Source organism: Brassica rapa, chromosome A06 (assembly GCF_000309985.2).
Source record: "Brassica rapa cultivar Chiifu-401-42 chromosome A06, CAAS_Brap_v3.01, whole genome shotgun sequence".
Classification (NCBI taxonomy): domain Eukaryota; kingdom Viridiplantae; phylum Streptophyta; class Magnoliopsida; order Brassicales; family Brassicaceae; genus Brassica; species Brassica rapa.
Genome location: NC_024800.2, coordinates 16210623 through 16237694, shown reverse-complemented (window position 1 = coordinate 16237694; position 27072 = coordinate 16210623). Strand labels below are relative to the sequence as shown.

At 42.7% G+C, this 27072-nt stretch overlaps 2 protein-coding genes across 7 annotated transcripts; both read right to left on the bottom strand.

Annotated features, from left to right (window-relative positions):
• Window positions 1-1511: 1511 nt before the first annotated feature.
• Window positions 1512-25728, bottom strand: LOC103873600. 6 transcript variants are annotated; one of them, XM_033274075.1, is made up of 6 exons: window positions 21844-25728; window positions 21567-21690; window positions 21372-21403; window positions 8794-8816; window positions 8191-8306; window positions 1512-8105 (listed from the first exon to the last, which is right to left on the bottom strand). In XM_033274075.1, the coding sequence occupies exon 6, from the start codon at window positions 6025-6027 to the stop codon at window positions 4786-4788; it is 1242 nt and encodes a 413-aa protein (XP_033129966.1). In that variant the 5' UTR covers window positions 6028-8105; window positions 8191-8306; window positions 8794-8816; window positions 21372-21403; window positions 21567-21690; window positions 21844-25728; the 3' UTR covers window positions 1512-4785. The 6 variants fall into 6 exon arrangements, with proteins under 6 accessions (XP_033129966.1, XP_033129965.1, XP_033129963.1 ...); XM_033274074.1 differs by having other exon boundaries at window positions 21372-21690; XM_033274072.1 differs by having other exon boundaries at window positions 8191-8816; window positions 21372-21493.
• LOC117126105 lies at window positions 4105-4752 on the bottom strand. The gene has a single exon (XM_033273498.1). It carries the CDS (start codon window positions 4750-4752, stop codon window positions 4105-4107), a length of 648 nt encoding a protein of 215 aa, XP_033129389.1.
• Window positions 25729-27072: the final 1344 nt, after the last annotated feature.

Sequence of the window (27072 nt, the reverse complement as noted above, 5' to 3'; positions counted from 1 at the left end):
TGTTGCTGCCGATGGCATTTTGTATGGGTGTAGAGGGAAGACTACGAGTTGTCGTCTCGTAATCTAACTCTGTGTGAATTGCCATATCCATAATCTGTTTCGAGAGTTTTCCGCAGTGTGTAAACTTGCGGGATTTTATGAAGACGTTCGAATATTGGCAAAGAGACAAATTTTGGGATCTCGTATCAGGGTGTTTGATACTATGCCTAGAGATGTTAGAGACCAGTGCGCTGGGTTTAGGGCAAGACCTAGGTTTACTTTCGGTTTAAGGATTGTGCGGTGACTGGCCGGCTATCGTTTTTCCTGTTGCGATTTCTTCCTGATTCGTATCGATTTAAAGTCCGCGATAGGTTCTCGGCTTATACGACTTGTTTGATACGAATCGAGCATCTCTCCGGAGACCGGAAGTGCTGGACCAAAATTTCGGATTTCTTTTATAGCACTATTATCCTTGTGTCGGATGTAAGAGAGTCATCTTCGTGAGATGGCTATGTCTGTTTAGGACGTTGAGAGTTTGTTGTGATCAGCAACAAACTTAATGGTAAAAAATACCGTTTCGAGCATTCGCGAAGAATATTTTTTGAGAAGATGTTAGTGCGTATGACTGTTTGGTCTTCCATGAAGGTGTTTTTATCGAGGAAGGAAATTTCGTCGAAGAACTAATCTTCAGGCGTCTGCGACGTCTCGCGATGCTGAAGATTTGTTATTCTTTCGTATGCCACGTTTCGTGCTTGAAATGTTCGCGGGCTTGAAGATATTTCGCGATGTTGCAAGGGTTTAGTTTTAGCCATGCGTTTGAAAAACATTCTAGTTTGACTACGAATGTTCGCAGCCAAAATTGTTGTTCATGTTTGGATGCTAATAGTTTTATTTGCGATCGAGGAATTATGACTGAGGTGTCGTGTAAATTTTTCCGTGGGAACAAGCGTTTTCCTTCATAGTGCTTTTGTGAAGTGTTGGCCTTCCGAGATGTATTTCGTGCACGTTTTAGGATGTTTCGTATAGCTCTTGAAGCTTTGTTACAAATTTTTCCTTACATGCCGCGTATTATGGTTAAAACGTTGCGGGCTTAAAGTGAATTGTGGAGCGTATTGAACTTGGTCAATTTTCGAAAAGTTCAGATTTTCCGTTAACCGTTTGGTTGTTAGGACTTAGTTTCGTTACGAAGAATTTATCATATGATTTTCGACTGTGGGCTATACGATAATTTATCATATCATATAACCGATTTTACAAAGGTCGTAAATCAGTGATATGTATACATATGTCAAAGTAGCATTGTTTCTGCGGGTTCTACGAGAAACGTTCCCGCTGTGATTTTGATCTTAGGTGAAAGTTGCTTGGAGTTACCCATGGAATATTACCGAAGTTTATTTCAATACGATCTGGTCGCGGAATGTGTGCATGCTTGGTCGCCGCGTACTGATCGAGCTTGGCTTGTCCGCGGTCTGATTTCCATACTCGAGCTTGTCCGCGGCCGATTTGGATACATGTCCGTTGCCTTCGGACAATCGGTATTTAGTGGTTCGATTGAGATTTGGATGAGATTTTAATGCAAGGCTCTTCGTAAAGATATCTTTACGAAGATTACTTTTCGTAAAAACGTTTATGCTGATTTTTACGGACTTTCAGACATTGATTCCGTCGTGACCGATTTTGACCCCAACAAGGATGATGAGCAAGATGAAGAAAAAGTGGTGGAACCTGAGGCTGAAGGGGAAGATGATCAGGTAGAGGTTGGAGGGAAAGAGGATCAAGAAGAAGAAGTTGAAGGGAAAGATGATCAAGAAGAAGAAGTTGAAGGGAAAGAGTCTGAAACTAGGGAGCAAGAAAAGGAGAAAAATGAGACTGATGAGGTGGAATCTGAGGCACGGGAGGCAGAGATAGAAAAAGGAACTCCGACAACACCACGTGGGAATCAGACAGAGGGAACTCCCAAAGATAATGACAATGAGCCTCGGGTTGAGACGAACAGAACCGGTGAAACTCCAACACCACCACGTGGGAATCAGTCAGAGGGAACTCCAACACCGCCACGTGGTAGGACTAAGGCAATGGCTGCAAGGAGACCAATAATTAAGCGTATGGAGGATGAACCTGGAAAAGGTGAGAAAGTTGTCAAAGAAGAGAAACAAAAGAAAGAGGCTGTGGAAACAGAGGAAAAAAGCAGGGAGAAAGTTGTGGATGAAGAGAAAAAAGAGGAAGAGGTTGTGAAAGTTGTTGAAGAACAGACTGGGGAAGTTGTCGAGGAACAGACTGGGGAAGTTGTTGAGGAATACACTGAGGAAGAAAAGCAAAGGTGGATCATGGTCATTTACAAGGAAGCACCGAGTCTTTGGATCATGCATAGTTGCAAGGAGAATGTCGTTGTTGATACACCTAAGAAGAGTGGCAGATTATAGAGGAAATCACAGTGGGTGCAGACTCCTTTCATGGAGGGGAAGAAGCGTAAAACAAAGCCTTAGGCTTTTATGTATTTAGGATGTTATGTATTTTGGATGTTATGTATTTGGGATGTTAAGTATTTTGGATGTTTGAAACTAGGTTGTAGAATGTTTAAACTTGGTATTTTGGATGTTTGAAACAGGTTTGGAAAACTAGAGTTACAAGTGTTATTATGCCCAAAAATGAGTAAGATAGATAACTAGAATTACTGGGTTTATTACGCCCAAAAAACACTAAAAAAGGAAAAACAATATACCAAAAACTAGTAAACACATGTAAAACACTAAAAAAGAGAAAATATTATTTAAAAAAGAATTAAAAAATGCATTTCACATGTAAAACGTGCAGCCGTCCTAAATATCAGAATATTATTTTTAAAACTTAGTAATACCTATGGTAATCCTTAAGGTGGTAGTAATACTACCATACAGATAGTAAGACTTTGGCGATTTTTACGTTTTTCTAGTAAAACTATCTCAGAGATGAAGGTTTGGTAGTAGAACCAATGACATTTCCCTATTATTATCGTCATAGAAGACATTTACATAAACAATTTACCAGAAATATGTATTTTGTAAAATTTTCCTTACTATATTGTTAACCATTCACATACTAACAATGAAAGTTAAGGAAGTTTTTCGGGAAACCGTTAAGATTTTCTTAAACTATTGAAAATAATTAACAAAAATAGTCTAATCTATATATTTATTATGTACGTAACCTAAGAATTGAAAATAATCATATAAAGATAGTCTAAATTACACATAACCTAGTGATATATGTTGGTTTCGAATTGCACATAATAATACCAGTAAAACCTAGTAATCAAAATTGCACACAATAATATCAGTAAAACCCAGTAATCTTAATTGTGCATAATAATACTAGTCAGAATCAGTAATCCAAATTGCACATAATAATACCAGAAATCACTAGTAGTCCAGATTTCACATAATAAGCCGAGTAATCTCCAGTAAACCTTAGTTAATACCTGAACTACTCTCACATTCAAAACATGATGCCATACCTTCTCCTCTGGCTCTGCCTCTGCCTCTGGCTCCTCTAGCTCCCCGTCTGCCTCTTTTGCCTCTTCCACGGGATTCTCCTACTAATGGAAATCTTGTTTGTTGTGGTTTTCTTTTCTTCTTTTCAAAATCTGGAGGAAGTATTTTCTTTGCTTTAACATCTTCTGGTATAACCCAATCAGACATATGAGGAACATGATATATGGTCCTGTGATAAGCCAAAGCCCATTGCTCCACCAAATAGTATTTTGAACAATACTCAGATAGATGAAGTTCCCTTCCCGCTGCCTTCGACATGAATGTGGCAGCAGCCACTCCATGCAAACAAGGATATTTGTCTTTATCAAATTGCTCACAACTGTAAGTATTCCTAGCCATATCAACAGTATAAACCTTGCCGTCAGTACCATGCACATTGTACTCAAGATGGAAGCTGTTTAGTTCGTCAATTGTAAGAAACCCCGCATCAACACATGTTTTAGACATTTCGGTTTCCAAAATAGGCACAAGCTTCAGTGTGTATGGTATTTCAGCTGCCTCCTTCCTATGGTTGTTAAACCATTCAGACATTTTCGCAATGATAACATCAAACATTGGTAGTAAGGTATACTTTCTCGCTTCCTTGATAACACCATTAAAAGATTCTACTGAATTGGTGGTGTGAATTGGTGGTGTCAACATTGTACCTATCTCCTCTGAAGTAACATCTAGCCCACTTCTTCTCTTCAACACTTTTGTCAAGATACGCTACTGCACTAGGATACCTCCGGCGAAAAGCATGATAATGGTACTTGAACTCAGCCTCCGTATAAGCGTGTGCACAGTCTCTAAACTTGCTTGCACAAGTATCTTTGTTGTTATGGACGTGGACTTTAACATTCTGAGACAAATGCCATATACAATACCCTTGTTCGGCCTCAGGGAACACTAGATGTACTGATTTGATCAAGCTTTTGTTTCTATCTGAAAGAAATACCAATCCCGGGACATCAGATATCACTGATTTCAACTGTTCCATAAACCATATCCAGCTTTCATCATTGTCACCATCTGCTACACCAAACGCAATTGGGTAGTGGTGATGATCAGGATCCTGAGCAGTCGCAACAAGGAGAACTCCACCATAAACATTTTTTAGGTGTGTTCCATCCACAATGAGGACTTTCCTCATCGCACTGAACCCTTCTATGCTAGCTCCCAGGGCAAAAAACAGATACTTAAATTTGTTGGCCTCATCCACTACCACACGAGTTCTTGTGCCAATATTTTTCTGCTCCAGCATGTGCATATAACAGTATAATAAAGTAAAACTCTCTTATGGACTTCCTCGCACTTCATTAGCAGCTTCTCTTTTTCCTCTCCATGCTGAGGTGTATGAAACATGCACACTAACCCTTCGATGAACCAAATCGATCAGAACTTTGGTAACTGGTGTGTCAAATGTACCAGTATAATCTTGAGCCAAAACATATGCAACGATTTGTGATGTGCCTTTCCTTCTATTAGGCAGTGTTCTTGTAGTAACAACAAAACATGTATGATGCTTGATGTAACTTCTAACCGTCCAAAGTTCTGTATTCTTTAACTTTGGAACTCGCACAAACCACTTGCAGCCGTCTTTGGCTCCTCGGCATTTAACGACAAATCTCTGAGTATCCGACTTAGTTATATCAAACTCAAAACATTTCTGATGTGAAGCCGTCTGAATATGGACTTTTTCTTCCTCCTTGGTTCTAAATTCTTGACCTAAAACCAAACCTGTACCATCATCCCGTGGCTGATAGACAACTTGTGGTCTTACTTCTGTATCTTCAAACACATGCTCATCTCTTTCTATGACATTCTCACCCATCTCAATCTCTCCGTGAAAGGTGAGCACACCACCAGTATCTTCATTACCAGTTGCATCATTCTCAGTACCATCTTCATCACCAACCTCTCTATCAGGCAGTGTTCTTGTAACGACAGAACATGTATGCTGCTTGATGAAACTTCTAACCGTCCAAATATTTGACTTCTTTAACATTGCAACTCGCACAAACCAATTGCACCCATCTTTGGCTCCTCGACATTTAACCACAAATCTCTTAGTATCCGACTTAATTATATCAAATTCAAAAGATTTCTGATATGACGCTGCTTGAATAAGAACTTTTGCTGCCTCCTTGGTTATAAATTCTTGACCTATAACCAAATCCATACCATCATCCCATCTCTGATTGACACCATCATGCATCTCAATGTCTTCGTGAAAAGTGAGCACACCACCATTACCATCTTCATCACCAGCCTCTATAGCCTCTCTATCAGATAGACCGACATAGACATCAGTTTCATCATTCTCAGTACCATCCTCATCACCAGCCTCTATAGCCTCTCTATCAGATACACCGACATAGCTATCAGTTTCATCATCCTCTTCTGAAAGTTGCACTTCTTCATTGATGAACTCCACATGTAGAACACTTCTACACTTCTCATGATTTACTTGCAGTAGATAACCAAAAACGTCTTCATCATTCCAGATGTATGATGGCTTGTATGAATACAATACCATTGGAAAGTAACTAATCTTCACTTACACCTTAGATTCATCTACCCTTATCTTTCTGCAAATACACTCAACCAAACCATAGTAAGTGATCTCCTCCATTGATTTCATCAACACAATCGTGTGGATTTCATCTTCTCCTTCACCATCTCCGAGATACATTTTATTTCAGTCCCATCTTTCATATAATATCCTCCACAATCAAAATAAATGATTGTGCAATACGGATTTTGCATTTTCCTAAAATAAAATAGAATATCATTAGAATTCTCATTATTAAGATGCTTAGAATTAATTCTCACACCGTACAATCTTCTCTTACTAATACTAATTTAATTCAGTAATACTAGTAAGAAATATCAATATAGTAATTCTAGTATTTCCAGTTAAACTTTTTTGCTTTAGTAAAACTAGTTATACCAGTAATACCCAGAACTTATCCTTGTACTAGCTAATTCGCTTTTAGGACCCTATTGTTATGATTTTACATTACCCATGATGTATAATTCATCTTAAATGAAATTACACACAGAAAATCATCAAAACACACATACAATATACCCAAAATCTATAAACATAGTTTTCAAAATCTTTTTAAATCACTCATAATTTTCATCGGATCTTCTTTTTTTTTACACTATCCGAGATATACACTTGTTTTAATAACATTTCAGCAAAACATTCCTCAAAAACGGACGTTAAAATACCCGATAGCCCTAAACATAATTTTTGAAATTGTTTTTAATCTCTTAAATTTTCATCAAATCTTACTTTTTTAACGTTAACCATCATATACACGATATTTAAATGTAATATCACAAAAAAAAATTATCGAAAACGAACCTGAATTGTCTATTTTTTTAGCTTCAAAAATCGCTTATAGAGGATGAGAGGAACATAGTTGTACGATGAAAAAGGAGACATGTGGGTCAGGAGAAATCGGATTGGTTAAGGTTGTTTTGTGGGCCATGTAGGTGATTGAATTATGGTTGGTTTATTTAATTGGAGAAATAAATGAAAGGCTAATTTGGGGAGTGTAAGGATAAAAAGGTAGGGAGAATAGAGAGGGGGCAGTAAAAATTCATTTAAGGGGGTATGGGGTATATAGAGTTAATCCCCAAAAAATTATCTAAACTTTAAATAATTTGATATCATAATTTAAATTTTTAAAAATCTAAATTTTGTATTTGAATTTTGTGATTGTGTGATTGAGTAAAATATTAAAATAATAATATTTTAATAAGAATGTTTCTTTTATTATATATTTTTGTTGTTTGTTATTTTGTGGTTTAAATTTATTTTGGAAATGCATAATTTTAAATTTTATATATAGTTTGGATTAGTATATTTATCTTATAGAATTATAAATTATTTAAAATTTAAGATTTCATGTATTATGATATATGTTAATATGAGGTATGTGGTTTAGGGTTAATGGTTAAGAGTTAGAATTAATTATATGATTTGAGTTTTAGAATATACTTGGAGTTTAAGTTTAAAATTTATAATATAAGTTTGAAAGGATTAGATTTATAACTTTGTATGTAGAGTGTAAGTTTGGGGTTTAGGGATTAGGGTGTGGATTTAAGATTGTGTTTGAAGTTATATGGTTATTAGTAATGTTTAATATTTCAAAAATCCAAAGTAAAAAGTAAAATTATAAAATTATATTTTTGTTTTAAATTTTAGAGTTTGTGGTTTATGTTTGAAATACTATATGCTTTTTCATTAACGATCCAAGAATTACAAGGTTAATACATGAACTCCAAAACAGAACATGTAACCATCAAACCTAGTGATAAACAAAATCAGAGAACAAGTTAGGCCAACTTAATTCTAGTAAAAACTCTGCATCAGAAACGTGTTTGGATGAGATACTGAGATTTGATACATAATAAGCCAAAAATAAACATTTCAACAAATGTATATTTGATATGTTACATCCGTTAATCATACAATTTTTTGAAAAGCTTGTGTATTGATCTGTTGAAGAAATAATACTTCTCAGCTTTTGTCATTCGAGCTTGGTGTATAGTTGATGCTCGCGAGCTTCTTGATACTGTAACCAACTGGAACCAGGTTTGCTGCAACAATTATTACTCACCACATGAGATCCCAACAAAAGCAATAGACACACACATGCTTGCAGTAAAACAAAGAGAGGCTTACTCTCTTTGGGCTTCTTGGTGTCCTTCTTAGCAGCCTCACTCTCCTCTGCAGTTCTTTTTTCCTCCTCACTCTCGTCACCAAACAGATATGTCATCATCGTCATCAGCTGCAGGTGCCTGTTCACAATCAATGGAGAAAAGCTTAACACAACTCGTGGACAGAGCATTCTCACTGTTTAATAATAGATTTCCAAACCCTTATCAAGGTCGCATCTCACTGTTTAATGGAAAACTACCTCAAACACACACACACACAAAGGTCTATGGTTTCTATTAAGCAGAAACTTAGAGCATCTCACTGTTTAATAATAGAGAACAGAAACAAAGATTTGAACAAGAATCAAGCATTCATGTAAAGACACCTCACCTTGAGCAGGTGCCTGTTCAGAATCAATGGAAAACTAGCTTAAAACACACACACACACAGAGTTTTCTCTACTGAACAAAACTCGTGGATTACTAATATAAGTATCACCATATCAAAGGATTCTACACTACTATAATGATTACCCTTTTCAAGCTCTATGATTTCTATAAAGCAGAAACTTAGAACATGGCATTTTTTCAATAATACAGAACAGAAAGAATCAAGCTTTCAGGTCACCTCAGCTTGAGCAGCAGAGCCACCTGTAACGGCCCGATCCCCCGGCGTCCCACCGGAGTTATCGAAAGGGCGATATGGACACGTGTCTACTCATTTAGACAACCCTACGTGTCCCGTTACTGGTCCCAAGAGTCGACGGACGCATAACCTTCTTTGAAATACCGTCACACCCACATCCATATACTTCTACTTACAGTCCTGCGCATAGGGAAATGTAAATGGAGGAATGAGCAACAAGTTACTCAGTAAAGTGACTAGACCAGCCTGCCCGCATGACACTCTATACTACTCTATGCGGGAACTAGGACTGACTAGCCACTACAATCAGTTAATGCATCTTATCATTTCATATCGTCATCATTAATTCCAAACATTCTAGCAACCTAATGATCAATCAATACAATGATCTCACGCATTGCCACACACGTCAAACCCTAGACTTAACTGACGCATCTTACCAGACCGACTCAATCCTATGACACCTTTAACACCCCGTTACCCGACCATGGACTAAGAACTCTACAATGCACATTTTTATATCCCGCCTCTCGCGGTTGGCACTTCGTTTCTTATCACTGTGGGTAGCTCCTCCTAGGCTTCTACCCCATATTCTTGTGGATTCGCCACATCTCCTATGGGTGCGTCCATATTCTTGTGGATTCGCCACATCTCTTATGGATACCTAGCGTGGAACTACTGCCACACATACTTTCCTTAGACTCTATATGATTTCCCGACCCATGCTTAACCTTGACATTATTCTCTTATACATTCACTTATCCTTTCACATCCTTATCACTTTCACGTATCTCTTTTCATTCTCATTCACTTTCCTTTTTCACTTAGTCTTGGACTTGAACTCATTCACTAGACGCAACCCGTTCTCAGTGTCACATACAATACTCATGACACACAGATTCTACCCAATAACCTTAACATTCATTTCTCATCTATCAACCTAGCATTCACTTATTTCTACTATCCTAGCTTTAATCGCAAACCACTCATGGGACTACACATCCAAACATACAAGCATCAATTACCAATCAATCATCACCACAACAATTCAATTCAGTTCATTAAGTCCCATTTAACAGTGTGAGGGTTCTTATGCATCATGATCCATTCATCTATCAACCTAGTAATATCCATGTTCTATTATCCTAGCTCTCAAACAGGGCTTAATCAAACCTAACTCCAACATAAAGGAGTATACAGAACATGAGAACAAGATGGGTTCAAGACACTCCACCTTAGCCTAGATCTGGATCTGGATCTGGAAACAAGGATGAGAGAAGGTTGAGATCTGATCACCACCACCACACGGCGCCGGCGAGGAGAGAGAGAGCGTGTGGCGGCAAGGAGAGAGAGAGCAACGGCGAGGAGAGAGAGAGAGCAACGGCGAGGAGAGAGAGAGAGCAACGGCAAGGAGAGAGAGAGCAACGCGCGGGAGAGAGAGAGAAGAGAGAGAGACGGCGCAAGAGAGAAAGTAAGAGAGCTCAACGGCTAGGGTTTCTGGTCTCCGGGAATTCTCTGCAGAGCTTCGCTTCAGTTTCTGAATGAGGCAAAAAGGGAGGCTGCATCTCTTTTTATAGGAAAAGGGGAAAGAAAAACCCTAGGTCTTTGCCAAATGGGCCGTAGAGAAGCCCATATTCCCAAAGAAATTTATGGGCCAGGAACCGGGCCGTTACAATCTTCCCCCGTTAATCGGAATTCGTCCCCGAATTCCAAGGCCCCCATCTTTCGGACTTATCGTTTGTCATCGAAATGGACTCACACATTCACACAACAATCAAGGGAGGCATACAAGGCATGATAACTCTATTGGGATCTTTAAAACCAATGAATGAATGTCATAGATAAATAAAAGGAGTAGGACTACAATAATTTGTAAAAGAAAACTCAGCGCATCTGCACAAAACACAGAATGCCGTAAAGAATGGAAAGAACACCAACACTAATAATCAATAAATGAAATAACACCAATAGCGAAACACGTGTCCTACTCCTACGAATCGTCCCTAGGATCTCGTCTAGCCACATTGACATGGCGGGGCACAGCGGGTCTCGGGTCCAAGGTCTTCATCACCCTCCACGACGCGATCATACTCGGCCTCCGCCTCACCTTCCGCCAACCACTCCTCTGCGTGCAGTGCTTGGTTGGCCATAGTTCTCACCAGTGAAAATTCCAGAGGCTCCAGAACCCCCACGAGCTCTTCACGAATATCTCCACGTAGCCCAGCCCTAAACAGATGACACCACTCCTCTGCTGGCTTCGGTTGACACCTCTTGGCCGTATCCAAGAACTCCTCCAGGTAATCTCTCATCTTGCATGGCTTCTGAACCATCTGGACCAGTACATCACAATCACATGTCTCTGTAGGAGGTTTCCGCAGACGTCCCCGCTTTCCCTTAGCGAGTTCCCCGACCAGCACCTCCTGGCCTTTGGCGTCCCTACCCGGGTTCCCTCCTTCCATGCTCGAGAGAGCGGCCACATTGGCTGCAATCTTCTCCTCTGCCTCTATGGTGAAACCCGCCATCCGTCTCACTAGCGCGAACTCCAGGGGCTTCAAAACACCCCTCAACTGCGCCTGGATTTCCTTGCGAAGCCCGTTCTTATACCATCCGCACCATGTCTCTGCATTCTTTGGCTTGCACAGCTTGGCTTGGTTGATGAAGTCCTCGGTGTATCAAGCGACTGATTGGTCCTCTTGAGCATTCTTGATCAGCACTCCACACTGGCACTTCCCGGTGAACACCCTCGGGGTTCCCCCCGCTGCACTTGGCGGCTTGCATGGACGGCCACGCTTCCTCGGGGGCCCCTCTTCGGTTCCAAGCTGGAACCTTGCATGGCCCTGTAGTATGCGTTCCTCCATAGCCATCCTCTGGAAATGTGGCATCAACACTTTACGCCTCACAGTCTGCTCGTGCGGGTACCTGAATGGAAACTCCCTGTACTGCTCTTCAGGATCCGGGAACATGGGTAGCACCAAGTTACCCTCCATGTCATGGTGACGCCTTTGGGCATACTCCCTGGTGTTCCTCCGTCCGTAGTGCATACGCGGCATCCTCCACTCATAATGGTCAAGCGAAAACATCCTGCAATAAAATTTCAATCAGAACCATAATAGAAGTATGGATATAGTGGGATTTTCAAATAATCTTTTCACAATCCAAAAATACTTAGTAATATTAGCAATCCATTTTTTTTTTCCGAAAACGAGTTTTTTTTTTTTTTTTTTTTGAAAACGTCGGAAATGCTGATCCCTTAGGACAGAACTAAGGGATCTTATCCAGCTCTGATACCAATTGTAACGGCCCGATCCCCCGGCGTCCCACCGGAGTTATCGAAAGGGCGTTATGTACACATGTCTACTCATTTAGACAACCCTACGTGTCCCGTTACTGGTCCCAAGAGTCGACGAACGCATAACCTTCTTTGAAATACCATCACACCCACATCCATATACTTCTACTTACAGTCCTGCGCATAGGGAAATGAAAATGGAGGAATGAGCAACAAGTTACTCAGCGAAGTGACTCTAGACCAGCCTGCACGCATGACACTCTATCCTACTCTATGCGGGAACTAGGACTGACTAGCTACTACAATCAGTTAATGCATCTTATCATTTCATATCGTCATCATTAAGTCCAAACAATTCTAGCAACCTAATGATCAATCAATACAATGATCTCACTCATTGCCACACACGTCAAACCCTAGACTTAACTGACGCATCTTACCAGACCGACTGTGGGAACCGAAATTCGCACTCTCGATTTCTGTTTAAATAAGGAAACTAGGAAAACCCTAATTTCCCAGAGGACCCGGATATCTGCTAATTACCACACGTCAAACAATCAGAACACGAGAATAACAACGATAAAGTATAAGAAATCGAAAGAGAGAGCAAAGAAGATCTTATTCCGAATTTGCGTATGAGCCTTTACAACAAGGTATAAGCCTGGGCTCGAGAGCTGTCGGCGAGATTCCTAGTTCTAGTAACCCTAAAACGGCTAAACCAAATTGAGTCGTAGCTCGAAATAACAAAAACGGAAAATTGCCTAAATTGCTCTAAGTGCTAAGTTTTCTCTGAAAAAGTTCTCTCCCATGCTCCTCGCCTAGGACTCCTTATATACTAGCTCCAAGGTCGGTTTACACGTTTACTCTTCTGCCCTTAAGCCGTCATAGCATAAAAATAGAGATATTCCATTTTTCCCGATCTTCACAATTATCTTCAAAACTTCCGTATTTATCCGCAGAAACTTGACATTTATCCTTCCTTGTGGACCAAGCGTAAACCGTGCTGTGGTTTACGGGATTTTGGTTAAGAAATCGTAGGATGGGCCTCGAGTCGTGTTTTAGGTCCCTTTGGGCCGTCTTCCGACTCGACACGTTTACTACGAATTCTTTCGATAAAGAACGAACTTTCCGCGGTTTTTAATTCGCAAAGTTTGATCGATCATTTAGAATAGCGGAAACATAGACTGAGCTTGCTACGGTCTTCGGGAGATAGCATTTGATGGTTTGACGAGAATGCATGGATTGATGTCTGTCAATGTTTGGAAGGGTTCTATCGCTACACAGCGATTGAACTTTGGCTCGAGCCCGGTTGCTACGTAGCGACCGAGCGGGACGAGCGCTCGGTCGCTACGTAGCGACCGAGCGTTGGCTCGAGCTCGGTCGCTACGTAGCGATCGAGCTTTGGCTCGAGCTCGGTCGCTACGTAGTGACCGAGCGGGACGATCACTCGGTCGCTACGTAACGACAGAGTTTGGCCGAGCTTGGTCGCTACATAGCGGCCGAGCGGGACGATCGCTCGGTCGCTACGTAGCGACCGAGCTTTGGCTCGAGCTCGGTCGCTAAGTAGCGACCGAGCGGGACGAGCGCTCGGTCACTACGTAGGGACCGAGCTTTGGCTTCCTTCCGACGTGTTCAGAAGACCCAGAGGGGAAAGACCCGATGGTCGGAGAAAACGGAGGTGGTGCGGCTCCAGGCTCGGACGAGGCAGCGGGTGAAGAGGGGGCGTGAATTCTGAGGATGACTTGGGTTAGATCTCTTGCGAGAGATTTTTTTTTATGTTTTTATGTTTCGGCCTTGAATGGCCTTGTTTGTATTTCGGGACTGGCCGTGTGTGGCTTTGAATCCCTGCCGCTCCGCGGCTTTCTTTTTATGGTATGATAATCGGATAGCGCTTTTTATGAGTTTGTGAATAGTGGGGAGGAAGGTGATGAGTTGTCGTCTCATGTCCTTCTTCGATTGTGAAATGTTTCATTCGAGAAATGTTTCAAGAGTTCTTCCGCGAGGTGTGAACTCTGCGGGGGTGCTGAAGATGTCGAACATAAATATAGAGGCATGGTTTAAGAATCTCTTATCTTTCGATATCATGCCTTTGAGATGTTAGAGACCAGTGCGCTGGGTTTAGGGCAAGACCTAGGTTTACTTTCGGTTTAAGGATTGTGCGGTGACTAACCGGCTATCGTTTTTCCTGTCGCGATTTCTTCCTGATTCGTATCGATGTAAAGTCCGCGATAGGTTCTCGGCTTATACGACTTGTTTGATACGAATCGAGCATCTCTCCGGAGACCGGAAGTGCTAGACCAAAATTTCGGATTTCTTTTATAGCGCTATTATCCTTGTGTCGGATGTAAGAGAGTCATCTCCGTGAGATGGCTATGTCTGTTTAGGACGTTTGTGAGTTCGATGTGATCAGCATCGGACTTGGTGGCGAGTGCCGTTGTGTTTGAATATTTTGCGCAAAATAAGTGTTAATGTGTGCATATATATGTCTTTTTTGTGACGGAGGTTTCGTTTGTTCGGAGGAAATAACCTTTGAGGCATCTTTTGCGATGTCTCGCGATGCTAAAGGTTGCTTCTCCCAAGCAGCCGACTAATTTCCGAAGACCTCGTTATGATTTTACGGGTGAGGATGTTTTGATAAGTCGAAAACACCAAGAGAGTGGTAAGAAATTTTTTCGATTTTTGGGAGTATACGAGTATACGAGTATACGTACCCACTCCCCCCCTTTTTAATGAGGGGGGACAGCTGAATTTGCCTTTCGACAAACTGCCTACGTACTCCTTGCGGAGATCAAGCCGTCTCGTAGTTCAGTGATTGCGGGTTGGTTTGTTTAGTGATAGTATTTTTTGAGATGCATCGCGTTCCAGGTTCTAGGAATTTTTTTGCCCTGCATGTTGGCTATTTCGTAAGAACCTGGTCGGACGACTATTTCGATTTTATAGGGACCTTCCCAGTTTGCTCCAAGTTTTCCCGCGTTTCGTTCAGCGGTGTTTTGGAAGACTTTGCGAATGACCAGATCTCCCTGATTGAACCTACGATTTCGTACGTTGGAATTATAGTATTTTGCAGCGGCGTGCTGGTAGTTTTGAATTCGGATGAACGCTCGATCTCGGCGCTCGTTAATGAGGTCGAGATCATCCAAGAGCATAGCATCGTTGAGTTCCTCTCGTTCGGGTAATAACCTTCTTCGAACACCGAGAAATTCAACTTCCGCGGGAATCATGCATTCCGTGCCGTATACCAGAGTGAAGGGAGTTTCTCCTGTTTCTCTCCTTGGGGTGGTACGGTGAGACCAGAGGACTCCCTCGAGTTTGTCGGCCCATCTGCCTTTTTTGGCCTCTAAGCGTTTCTTCAGTCCGTTGAGAATGGTCTTGTTGATTGTTTTAGCCTGTCCGTTGCACTGCGGATATCTGGGAGTTGACTTGTTGAGTCGTATCTTCCATTTTTCGCAGAATGCTTCGAATCGGGTGGAGATGAACTGAGACCCGTTATCGGTTACGATCTCGTAAGGAACTCCATGCCTACAGATGATGTTTTTCCATACGAAATTCTCGACTTGGGCGTCCTTTATACTTGCGTACGTGTCCGCCTCTACCCATTTTGAGAAAAAATCGGTAAGGACTAGAAGGAAACGCTTTTGCTTTGAATTATGCAGAGGTCCGACAATATCCATGGCCCAGCGCATAAAGGGGTAGGGCGATGTGATGGAAGAAAGAACTTTGGCCGGTTGTCGGATGGTTGGTGCATGCGTTTGGCATTTTTCGCATTTTCGTGCGAATTTTTCGCAATCTCCGATCATTGTCGGCCAATAGTATCCATGGTGTTTGATTTTCACGGCTAGTGATCTTCCGCCGGAATGGTTGCCGCAGGAGCCGGAATGTATTTCCTCCATTACTTTTCCCGCCTTTTCTCCTTCCAGGCACGTCATGAGTGGTCTGGAGAATCTCCATTTGTAGATTTCGCCGTCCACTGTTATGTAGCTTGCGGCCTGTGTTCGGATCTTGCGAGCTGCCCATTTTTTGGCGGGTAGTTGCCCGTCGACGATGTAGTCTCGAATCGTCTGAAGCCATGGGGTATCACAGCCGTAATCAGATTGCTCTGATGGTGGTGGTGTGATAGTTTCTTCTTCGTCGTCTTGGCCTTCTATGAGATTGACGACGATTGGTGGTCCGATGCTCGGATATTCGATGAACTCGACCGGAATTACCCTTTTGAGTCCTGGATCGGAACTTGATGCTAGGGCCGCGAGGACGTCCGCCTGGACATTCTCGGAACGAGGGATCCGCGTAAGGGCAAAACAGTCGAAGACTTGAGCTAGACCTTGGACCAGTTTGAGGTACGCGTCCATCCTTTCGTCTCTGGCTTCATACTCTCCGCTGAATTGACTGGCCACTAACTGGGAGTCGCAGTAAGCGTGGAGATTACGTATTTTTAATCCGTGAGCCAAACGTAGCCCTGCAATTAATGCCTCGTATTCGGCCTCGTTGTTCGAGGCATGGAATTCCAGCCTGAACGATTGTTCCAAGATCTCGCCCGTCGGAGATGTGAGACGGACTCCGATACCCGATCCTTGCTTGGATGAGGATCCGTCGACGTGGAGGAGCCAGGTGGAATTTGGGTCCTCATTGGTTATTGTTCCCGTTGGAAGTTCGACCAAGAAGTCTGCGAGCACTTGTGATTTTGCGCTTGTCCTCGGTCGGTATTCGATGTCATACTCGCTCAACTCGACCGCCCACTTAGCCAATCGGCCTGATTGACTTGGGCTATGCAAAATTGTCCGTAAGGGAAAAGTCGTGAGGATGACAATCGTGTGGGATTGGAAATATGGTCTTAGTTTTCGGGCCGATGTTACGACCGCGCATGCCAATTTTTCCATCAACGGATACCTAGATTCGGCATCCAGCAAGGTTTTGCTTATGTAGAAAATAGGTTTCTGCTCCCCGCGTTCTTCCCTGATCAGGACTCCGCTTACGGCCGTTGCCGACACAGCGATGTACAAGAATAAAGGTTCCCCTTCCACGGGTTTTGCAAGGACTGGAGGAGTAGCTAAATAGCGCTTCAACTGTTGGAAGGCGTTTTCGCACTCCTCCGACCATTCGAATTTTTTATTTCCTCGCAGGACGTCGTAGAAGGGCAGGCGCTTATCTGTTGATCGTGAAATAAATCGGTTGAGCGCTGCGATTCTGCCGGTCAGTCTTTGGATTTGCTTCGATACCGCGGTATGTGACCAAGTAGCCGAGGAATTCCTCTGATGCCACGGCGAATCTACATTTTGTCGGGTTGAGCTTCATGTTATGGGAATTTAATTGTCGAAAGCATTCTTCGAGATGTGACACGTGATCTCTTGCTTTGAGGGATTTGACGAGCATGTCGTCGATATAAACCTGCATCGTTTTTCCGAGTTGTTTGGAGAACATTCGGTTCACGAGTCGTTGGTAAGTTGCACCAGCGTTTTTGAGGCCGAAGGGCATTACCTTATAGCAATAAGTTCCGCGATCGGTAATGAACGCAGTCTTCTCACGATCATCGGGATTCATCCTAATTTGATAATAACCTGAGAAGGCATCCATGAAGGATAAGAGTTCGTTGCCCGCTGTTGCTTCTACCAATCGATCGATATGTGGTAGAGGGAAGCTATCCTTTGGACATGCCTTGTTTAGGTCGGTAAAATCCACGCAAACTCGCCACTTCCCGTTCTTCTTTTTGACTACTACGGAGTTGGCGAGCCAGTCCGGGTATCTTACTTCTGTTATCGACCCAACTTTAAGCAATTTTTCGACCTCGTCGTTTACTGCGGCAGCACGTTCGGGTCCTAGCTTCCGTCTTTTCTGTTTGACGGGTTTGAATGTTGGATCGATATTCAGCTCGTGACATGTTATGTTAATGTCGATTCCCGGCATATCTTCCGCAGCCCATGCAAAAGTATTAAGGTTCTTTTTAAGACAGGTTATGAGTTCTGTCCTTATAGGCTAGCGGAGATTGGCTCCAATCTCGACGCAGCGTTCTGGGAAGGCTTCGTCGAGACAGATCGTTACCACGGGTTGCATGTTGGCTCGCGTTTTTCATCTAGAGCTGCGATGCTGCGAGACTGCCAGAAGAATTCCGCTGAATCCTGACTTCTCGTATCTTTGCTGGATATCTTTTTCTCCGCTTTTCTAGGAGTGATTTCGAGGATTGGTCTCTTTCGTTTTAGTTCCGCGGCGAAACAAACCTGTGAAACTCTCGGGTTTCCCCAAATTACCTCGACTCCGTTAGGGGTCGGGAACTTGAGGCAAAGGTGGTAGGTTGATGGGATTGCGCGCATGGTGTTCAGCCATGGCGTTCCCATGATAACGTTGTAAGATGCAGGACGGTCAACGACTAGAAACTCTGTGACGTTCGTCACGGTTCCGGCTTTGACAGTGAGACTAATCGATCCATAGGCCATGGTTGTTTCCCCCGAAAGTCCTAGCAGTGGGCTTGGGCATTTTGTGACTTCGGATTGATTGATCCTCATCTTTTCAAGAGTGTCTTTGAAGATGATATCGGCCGAGCTTCCGGTATCGATCAGCACTCTAGCGACGTCGATATCTCGAATCGTCAACTCGATAACAAGGAGATCGTTTCGAGGTTTGGCTCGATCGACCGTTGCTCCCCCCTTGAATGGGATGACGTTCGCACACGTCGAATCTTGCATACCGTTCCTGATCGTTGAGTGGCTTTTGCGGGTTAGATTGATTCCTACCCCTCCCTCCTTCTAGCGCCAAACTGTGGGAACCGAAATTCGCACTGTCGATTTCCGTTTAAATAAGGAAACTAGGAAAACCCTAATTTCCCAGAGGACCCGGATATCTGCTAATTACCACACGTCAAGCAATCAGAACACGAGAATAACAACGATAAAGTATAAGAAATCGAAAAAGAGAGCAAAGAAGATCTTATTCCGAATTTGCGTATGAGCGTTTACAACAAGGTATAAGCCTGGGCTCGAGAGCTGTCGGCGAGATTCCTAGTTCTAGTAACCCTAAGACGGCTAAACCTAATTGAGTCGCAGCTCGAAATAACAAAAACGGAAAATTGCCTAAATTGCTCTAAGTGCTAAGTTTTCTCTGAAAAAGTTCTCTCCCATGCTCCTCGCCTAGGACTCCTTATATACTAGCTCCAAGGTCGGTTTACGCGTTTACTCTTTTTCCCTTAAGCCGTCATAGCATAAAAATGGAGATATTCCATTTTTCCCGATCTTCACAATTATCTTCAAAACTTCCGTATTTATCCGCGGAAACTTGACATTTATCCTTCCTTGTGGACCAAGCGTAAACCGTGCTGTGGTTTACGGGCTTTTGGTTAAGAAATCGTAGGATGGGCCTCGAGTCGTGTTTTAGGTCCCTTTGGGCCGTCTTCCGACTCGACACGTTTACTACGAATTCTTTCGATAAAGAACGAACTTTCCGCGGTTTTTAATTCGCAAAGTTTGATCGATGATTTAGAATAGCGGAAACATAGACTGAGCTTGCTACGGTCTTCGGGAGATAGCATTTGATGGTTTGACGAGAATACATGGATTGATGTCTGTCAATGTTCGGAAGGTTTCTATCGCTACACAGCGATCGAACTTTGGCTCGAGCCCGGTTGCTACGTAGCGACCGAGCGGGACGAGCTCTCGGTCGCTACGTAGCGACCGAGCGGAACGAGCGCTCGGTCGCTACGTAGCGACCGAGCTTTGGCTCGAGCTCGGTCGCTACGTAGCGACCGAGCTTTGGCTTGAGCTCGGTCGCTACGTAGCGACCGAGCGGGACGATCACTCGGTCGCTACGTAGCGACCGAGCTTGGCCGAGCTCGGTCGCTACGTAGCGACCGAGTCTTGGGCTCGAGCTCGGTCGCTACGTAGCGATCGAGCGGGACGAACGTTCGGTCGCTGCGTAACGACCTTTTTTGAGCTTTCGTCGGACGTCTCGATTCTTTCTTCCGTAAAGCTTTTTCGTAAGGAAGAATCTATTTCGAAAAGTACCCTTTGGAGAAATTCTTATTTTCTTCCTCGGACGTTTTGAATGTTAAATTTGTCGTAACCGTTTTTTACCCCAACACCGACTCAATCCTATGACACCTTTAACACCCCGTTACCCGACCATGGACTAAGGACTCTACAATGCACGTTTTTATATCCCGCCTCTCGCGGTTGGCACTTCGTTTCTTATCACTGTGGGTAGCTCCTACTAGGCTTCTACCCCATATTCTTGTGGATTCGCCACATCTCCTATGGGTGCGTCCATATTCTTGTGGATTCGCCACATCTCCTATGGATACCTAGCGTGGAACTACTGCCACACATACTTTCCTTAGACTCTATATGATTTCCCGACCCATGCTTAACCTTGACATTATTCTCTTATACATTCACTTATCCTTTCACATCCTTATCACTTTCACTTATCTCTTCTCATTCTCATTCACTTTCCTTTTTCACTTAGTCTTGGACTTGAACTCATTCACTAGACGCCACCCGTTCTTGGTGTCACATACAATACTCATGACACACAGATTCTACCCAATAACCTTAACATTCATTTCTCATCTATCAACCTAGCATTCACTTCTTTCTACCATCCTAGCTTTAATCGCAAACCACTCATGGGACTACACATTCAAACGTACAAGCATCAATTACCAATCAATCATCACCACAACAATTCAATTCAGTTCATTAAGTCCCATTTAACAGTGTGAGGGTTCTTATGCATCATGATCCATTCATTTATCAACCTAGTAATATCCATGTTCTATTATCCTAGCTCTCAAACATGGTTTAATCAAACCTAACTCCAGCATAAAAGAGTATACAGAACATGAGAACAAGATGGGTTCAAGACACTCCACCTTAGCCTAGATCTGGATCTGGATCTGGAAACAAGGATGAGAGAAGGTTGAGATCTGGTCACCACCACCACCACACGGCACCAGCGAGGAGAGAGAGAGCGTGCGGTGGCGAGGAGAGAGAGAGCGACGGCGAGGAGAGAGAGAGCAACGGCAAGGAGAGAGAGCAACGCGCGGGAGAGAGAGAGAAGAGAGAGAGACGGTGCAAGAGAGAAAGGAAGAGAGCTCGACGGCTAGGGTTTCTGGTCTCCGGGAATTCTCTACAGAGCTTCGCTTCAGTTTCTGAATGAGGCAAAAAGGGAGGGTGCATCTCTTTTTATAGGAAAAGGGGAAAGAAAAACCCTAGGTCTTTGTCAAATGGGCCGTAGAGAAGCCCATATTCCCAAAGAAATTTATGGGCCAGGAACCGGGCCGTTACACCACCGATTGAGACTCCAACGGCTTTCCCAGGGAAACTGCAACAATTTGAAACTTGTTAGTTACTGAAATTCAAATAACCTGATCCAAACCAAATCATCTCGAGGCACAGCCTTCTTTGCCTCAACCTATAAAAATGATTGTTACGACTTAACTGAATATGCAAAAGATAAAGTTAAAAGATGGGTTGATGATTGGTACCGTGCGGCCATCGATGGTGTGTTTCTCCATGGTGACTCTTTCCGCAACACAAGGATCAGTAAAGACGATGAAACTGACGCTACGAGCACGTCCTGTGGTACAGCACCGAGTCGCAACAGCTTGCCTTCACACAGAGAACTCAAGTTCAGTATACAAAACACACACACACAACAGGAGCTTAAAAATATTAACAAGAGACAAATTATCGGCCAGTGATTTTGTATAAGAAGAGACACATTGCAGTACATATGATTCTTTATCAGACTAGGGTTCTAACCTGGAAGAGATTGCCGTTTATCTGTTATTCTTCCTCGAGTGATCTTCTTCTTCTTTCTTCAATTGCTGTTCCAATGCCATCCAAGATTCCACCGGAAATCTCAGAACCAATAAACAAATAAATCGCAAACCAAAAGAAGAAGAAGCTAGAGAATCGTTGTCACTTTCCAACACCAGAAGTTAAAATCGAAAACGAAGAAGAAGAGGAAAGAAGAAAAAAACCCTAGAGATAGAGTTTTAAGGTTTGGCTGAGAAAGCCAGAGACGATAGAAAGATATCGGGATTGTTTGGGGATTTTTTTTTGAACAATAGAAAAAGGAATCTGGAAAATAGTTTGTCTTTTTTTTTTTGTCAACATTTTCATTTCATAAGAAATGAGAATTGTAGAATGCCCATTGCTAGTGCCAGGTGATTACATATTGTTGTTTATTCCACCTGGCTTTTTTTGCTAAGTGATCAGCAGTTACAACAAGGTATCTAGGAACATAAAGAAAGGGGAAACTATTTTGCTTAGCAATGTTTACTATATCTTTAACTATGGAAGTTGCTTCGTTTATGTAAGTTGCATGCATTCTCCCATCTATAGCTTCCATTCTTAAGCACTTGAATAGCTCCCCACAGTCCCCTATGAAAATAACATTATCGTACCTGAGTGTTTGCGCTTGTTGAACCGCTAGCAACATGGCCATTGCTTCTGCTACCAATGATGATGAGGTAAGCTCAATTGCAGAGCTTTCTTGAAGTCTAGGAGTGCCTTCTATGCTTGTTAAGGACCACCCTATACCAGCTTGATCTTCTGGTGACTTCCAGGATGCATCTACAAGACATAAATGGTCTATATGTTGGGGAAGAGAATGGAGAAGCGAGCTCAGAGGGAAGGCGACCTGAACTTGGGTTACAGCTGAATGTTGTGGATTATTGACTGAGTTATGATTTTGCGCTTCTTCCCACAGTTGCTTATCCATCATCGCTGCGTGGATAACTTGGATAATGTGATCTCTTTTGTTCTCATAAACAACCTTATTGCACATCTTCCATAATCTCCACCCGAGGTAGAATGGAAGTGTATCAGTTAAGCCTTGTTGCATACGTTCAATGAGTTCCTGTAAGAGACTAAGAGTTGTATTCAGATGATCAAATTGGGGACAAGTATTCAACAGTGATAGGTTCCAAGCTTCTCTATCAACTCTACAGCCAAAAAGCATATGTTTCACCATTTCTACTTCCTCCCCACATAACTGGCAGTACCTATAAACTCTACAGCCCCTGATATTAAGACTTTCTGCAACAGGAAGACCATTGTGGATACACTTCCACCAGAAGAGCTTTATCTTTGGAGGATTTTCAGATTCCATAACTTATATAAACATTTATCACGCTGAGCTATTACAGGATCGGAAGGAACCGAATTATGAGCATTCTCCTTGTCAATAGCTTTCTGAATGTGATAGCCCGTTTTAATGGTATAGGCTCCAATCTTGCTATACATCCAGTATGCAGTATCATGTGCCCCTGTAATTGACAAGCGAATACTCAAAATTTTAAGAATATATTCAGGATGGAACAAAGCCTGAAGCTTAGAAATGTCCCATCGTGTGTGACAAGGAGCAAGAAGATCCTTGACCAACAAATTTGGTAAAGCAGAGGAAGCAGGACCATCAGGAGCAACATTATGCGGTCCAGGAAGCCAATTATCAAACCATACTCTAGTCCTCTGACCGTCTCCTATGATCCATTTCATCCCTCGTGTAATTAGAGGAAAGGTCTGAACTAGACTCCTCCAGGCATAGCTTGAGGTTTGATAACTCCTGGAGTCCAGTATGTTCGTTTTCTGATAGTATTTAGCTTTATAAACCCTTGCTAGCAATGAAGAAGGTTGTTTAATTAGGCGCCAGACTTGTTTAGCTAGCAAGGCTTTATTAAAAGCCATCATATCCCTAATACCCAGAACTCCTTCCTTCCTTGAAGCAGTGATTTTGTCCCATGCAATCCATGATATAGAATGGTTGTCCTTGTTGGCCGACCACCAAAAGCGCCTCATAGCTTTGGTGATTTCCTGTATAAGAACTTTAGGTAACAGGAAACAGGACATTGTATAAGCAGGGAGAGCAGTGATCACTGCTTTCAGCAACACTTCTTTACCGGCTGGGGACAGGAATTTCGAGTACCAATTTTCTAACTTATTTTCAATCCTTTGGACTATATACTGGAAAACCTCTTTCCTATTTCTACCAACATACTCAGGCAAGCCTAAGTGTCGACCAAAACCTCCTATTTTTGTTATGCCAATATGATTAACAATTCTTTCCTGGAGGTTCTGAGGAGTACCTTTTCCAAAGAATATAGCCGATTTGTTATAGTTGACTTCCTGGCCCGAAGCTTTTTGGTAAGTCTTGAGGATTTTAGAGATGTTAATGGCTTCTTCTTCTGTTGCTTTACAAAAGAGGAGAGAATCATCCGCAAAGAGAAGATGTGAGATAGGAGGGCCACTTCTTCAAGCTTGAAACCCATGAATTTTCTTCTCCTGAATGTTTTGTTTGATCAAACGTGATAAGCCTTCAGTGCAGATGATGTATAGATATGGAGAAATAGGATCACCTTGGCGCAGTCCTCGTTGGGGCTTGATGGTCTTAGATGGTTCTCCATTGATTAAAACTGAGTATGAGACCGTTGAGATGCACTTCATGATCCAATCTCTCCATTGTCTGCAGAAACCCATTTTCTCCATCACCAAATAAATAAAGGACCACTCAACCTTATCAAAAGCTTTTGCAATATCAAGCTTAAGAGCCATAAACTTATTTTTTTTAAGTTTTTTGTGTGGAGTGAATGCATAAGTTCATGGCTTATGAGGACATTATCTGTGAAAAGACGACCCGGAATAAAAGCTGATTGGTTTTCAGTGATGATATTGTGAAGCCAGGGTTTCAACCTTTCAGCTAATATTTTGGAGATGATTTTATAAGCTACATTGGCTAAGCTGACGGGTCTGTAATCCTTGATAGTGATGGGATTTTCGATTTTAGGTATTAGGCATATATGGGTCTCGTTAATTCTAGGGTCAAGATAGGATTGTTCAAAGAAAAGTTTAACGTATGAGAGAACACATGGTTTGATGACTTCCCAATGCTGTCTGTAGAAAGCTGCCGTCATGCCATCAGGACCTGGTGTTTTCTCGGGATTCATGGCAAAGACCGCATCTTTTATCTCCTTCTCTGTTACTAGACTGGTAAGACTTTTGTTGATATCTTCTGTAACTGTCAGAGGTATACCATTCATGAGAAGAGGATCTATAATAATTCTTTTTCTTGTATATAAATCCCTGAAATAGGTGAGGATATGAGAATGGATATCTTTGACAGTGGAGTAATGTTTCCCTGCTTCATCCTGGAGGTGAAGGATTCTATTGTAGCTTCTTCTCTGTTTTTTTTGGCGTGAAAATACTTCGTGTTCTTGTCGCCTGCTTGTAACCAGAGAATTCTGCTTTTGGTTCTCCAATACTCCTCTTCCATCCTGTACTGTAGTTGAAGCTGAGCCTTCAGCATTTGGAGATGAACATAATCAATAGTAGGAGCTTCATAGGCTTTTTGAATGTCCATCTTTAGTTGTTCAATCACCTTCCGTGAGTTAGTATTCTTCTTGCTCCTCTAGATTGACAAAGCTTTGCGACATTTGTTGATGATTGTTGGGGTCAAAATCGGTCACGACGGAATCAATGTCTGAAAGTCCGTAAAAATCAGTATAAACGTTTTTACGAAAAGTAATCTTCGTAAAGATATCTTTACGAAGAGCCTTGCAGTAAAATATCGTCCAAATCTCAATCGAACCACTAAATACCGATTGTCCGAAGGCAACGGACATGTATCCAAATCGGCCTCGGACAAACTCGAGTATGGAAATCAGACCGCGGACAAGCCAAGCTCGATCGATACGCGGCGACCAAGCATGCACACAGCTCGGTCGCTACGTAGCGACCGAGCGTCCGTCCCTAGCGACCGAGCCCGAGCCAAGCTCGGTCGCTACGTAGCGGCCGAGCGTCCGTCCCGCTCGGTCGCTACGTAGCGATCGGGCTCGAGCCAAAGTTCGGTCGCTGCGTAGCGACCGAGCTCTTCCGAACATCGGTATGTCACCAGTCCATGCATTCTCGTCAAACCTTCAAATGCTATCTCCCGAAGACCGTAGCGAGCTCAGTCTATGTTTTCCGCTATTCTAAATCATCGATTAAACTTCGCGGATTAGAAACCGCGGAAAGTTCTTTCTTTGTCGAAAGAAATCGTAGTAAACTCTTCGAGTCGGAAGACGGCCCAAAGGGACCTAAAACACGACTCGAGGCCCATCCTGCGATTTCTTAACCAAAGGCCCGTAAACCACAGCCCGGTTTACGCTTGGTCCACAAGGAAGGATAAATGTCAAGTTTCCGCGGATAAATACGGAAGTTTTGAAGATAATTGTGAAAATCGGGAAAAATGAAATATCTCCATTTTTACGCTATGACGGCTTAAGGGCAGAAGAGTAAAAGCGTAAACCGACCTTGGAGCTAGTATATAAGGAGTCCTAGGCGAGGAGCATGGGGGAGAGCTTTTTAGACTCGGAATTCTTTGCACTTAGAAACTTTAGGCTTATTCTCGACAAGTTCGGTTTCTATGACTGGCACTCGATTACTAGATGAACTCGCCCAGGCAGTTCGATCTCTTGTCCAGCTCTATCAATTGAACTACATTCGGCTTGATCCTCGAAAGGGGTACGTAGGCAGCCTTTAACAAGGTTCAGTCCGAAATCAATCAAAAACCTTTTCTTTATCTATTTCGTCTTTCGTTATCGAGCTGCGACTCAACTAGGTTTGAGCTTTTAGGCCGCTAGAACTAAGTAACTTGCTGACAGCCTTTGCAGCCAAAGCTTTCACGATCTCTTGTAATGATCGCAACGCTCTTACGCGGACTGGAAATAAGATCAGCTGTTTTCCCTAAACTCGTTTGTTATCTTTTCATAATTTCCGCATATATTTGGTCACTTGTCGTTGGCTCCCGCAGAGATCCGGAACCTCTGGGAAATTAGGGTTTTCCTAGTTTCTTTATTTAAACGGAAATCGACAGTGCGAATTTTGGTTCCCACAGTTTGGCGCTAGAAGGAGGGGGGGTTACGGATTACTCTTACTCATGGCCACAAAACGCTTGATCGAAACGATGTTTGGATATATGAAAGACAAACTCGCAGCACTGACTGCTCCTAT

Excerpts from the sequence above, each read along its gene's own strand:
- LOC117126105 (XM_033273498.1), bottom strand. The coding sequence starts at position 4,752 with ATGCTGGAGCAGAAAAATATTGGCACAAGAACTCGTGTGGTAGTGGAT.
- LOC103873600 (XM_033274071.1), bottom strand. The coding sequence starts at position 6,027 with ATGGTATTGTATTCATACAAGCCATCATACATCTGGAATGATGAAGAC.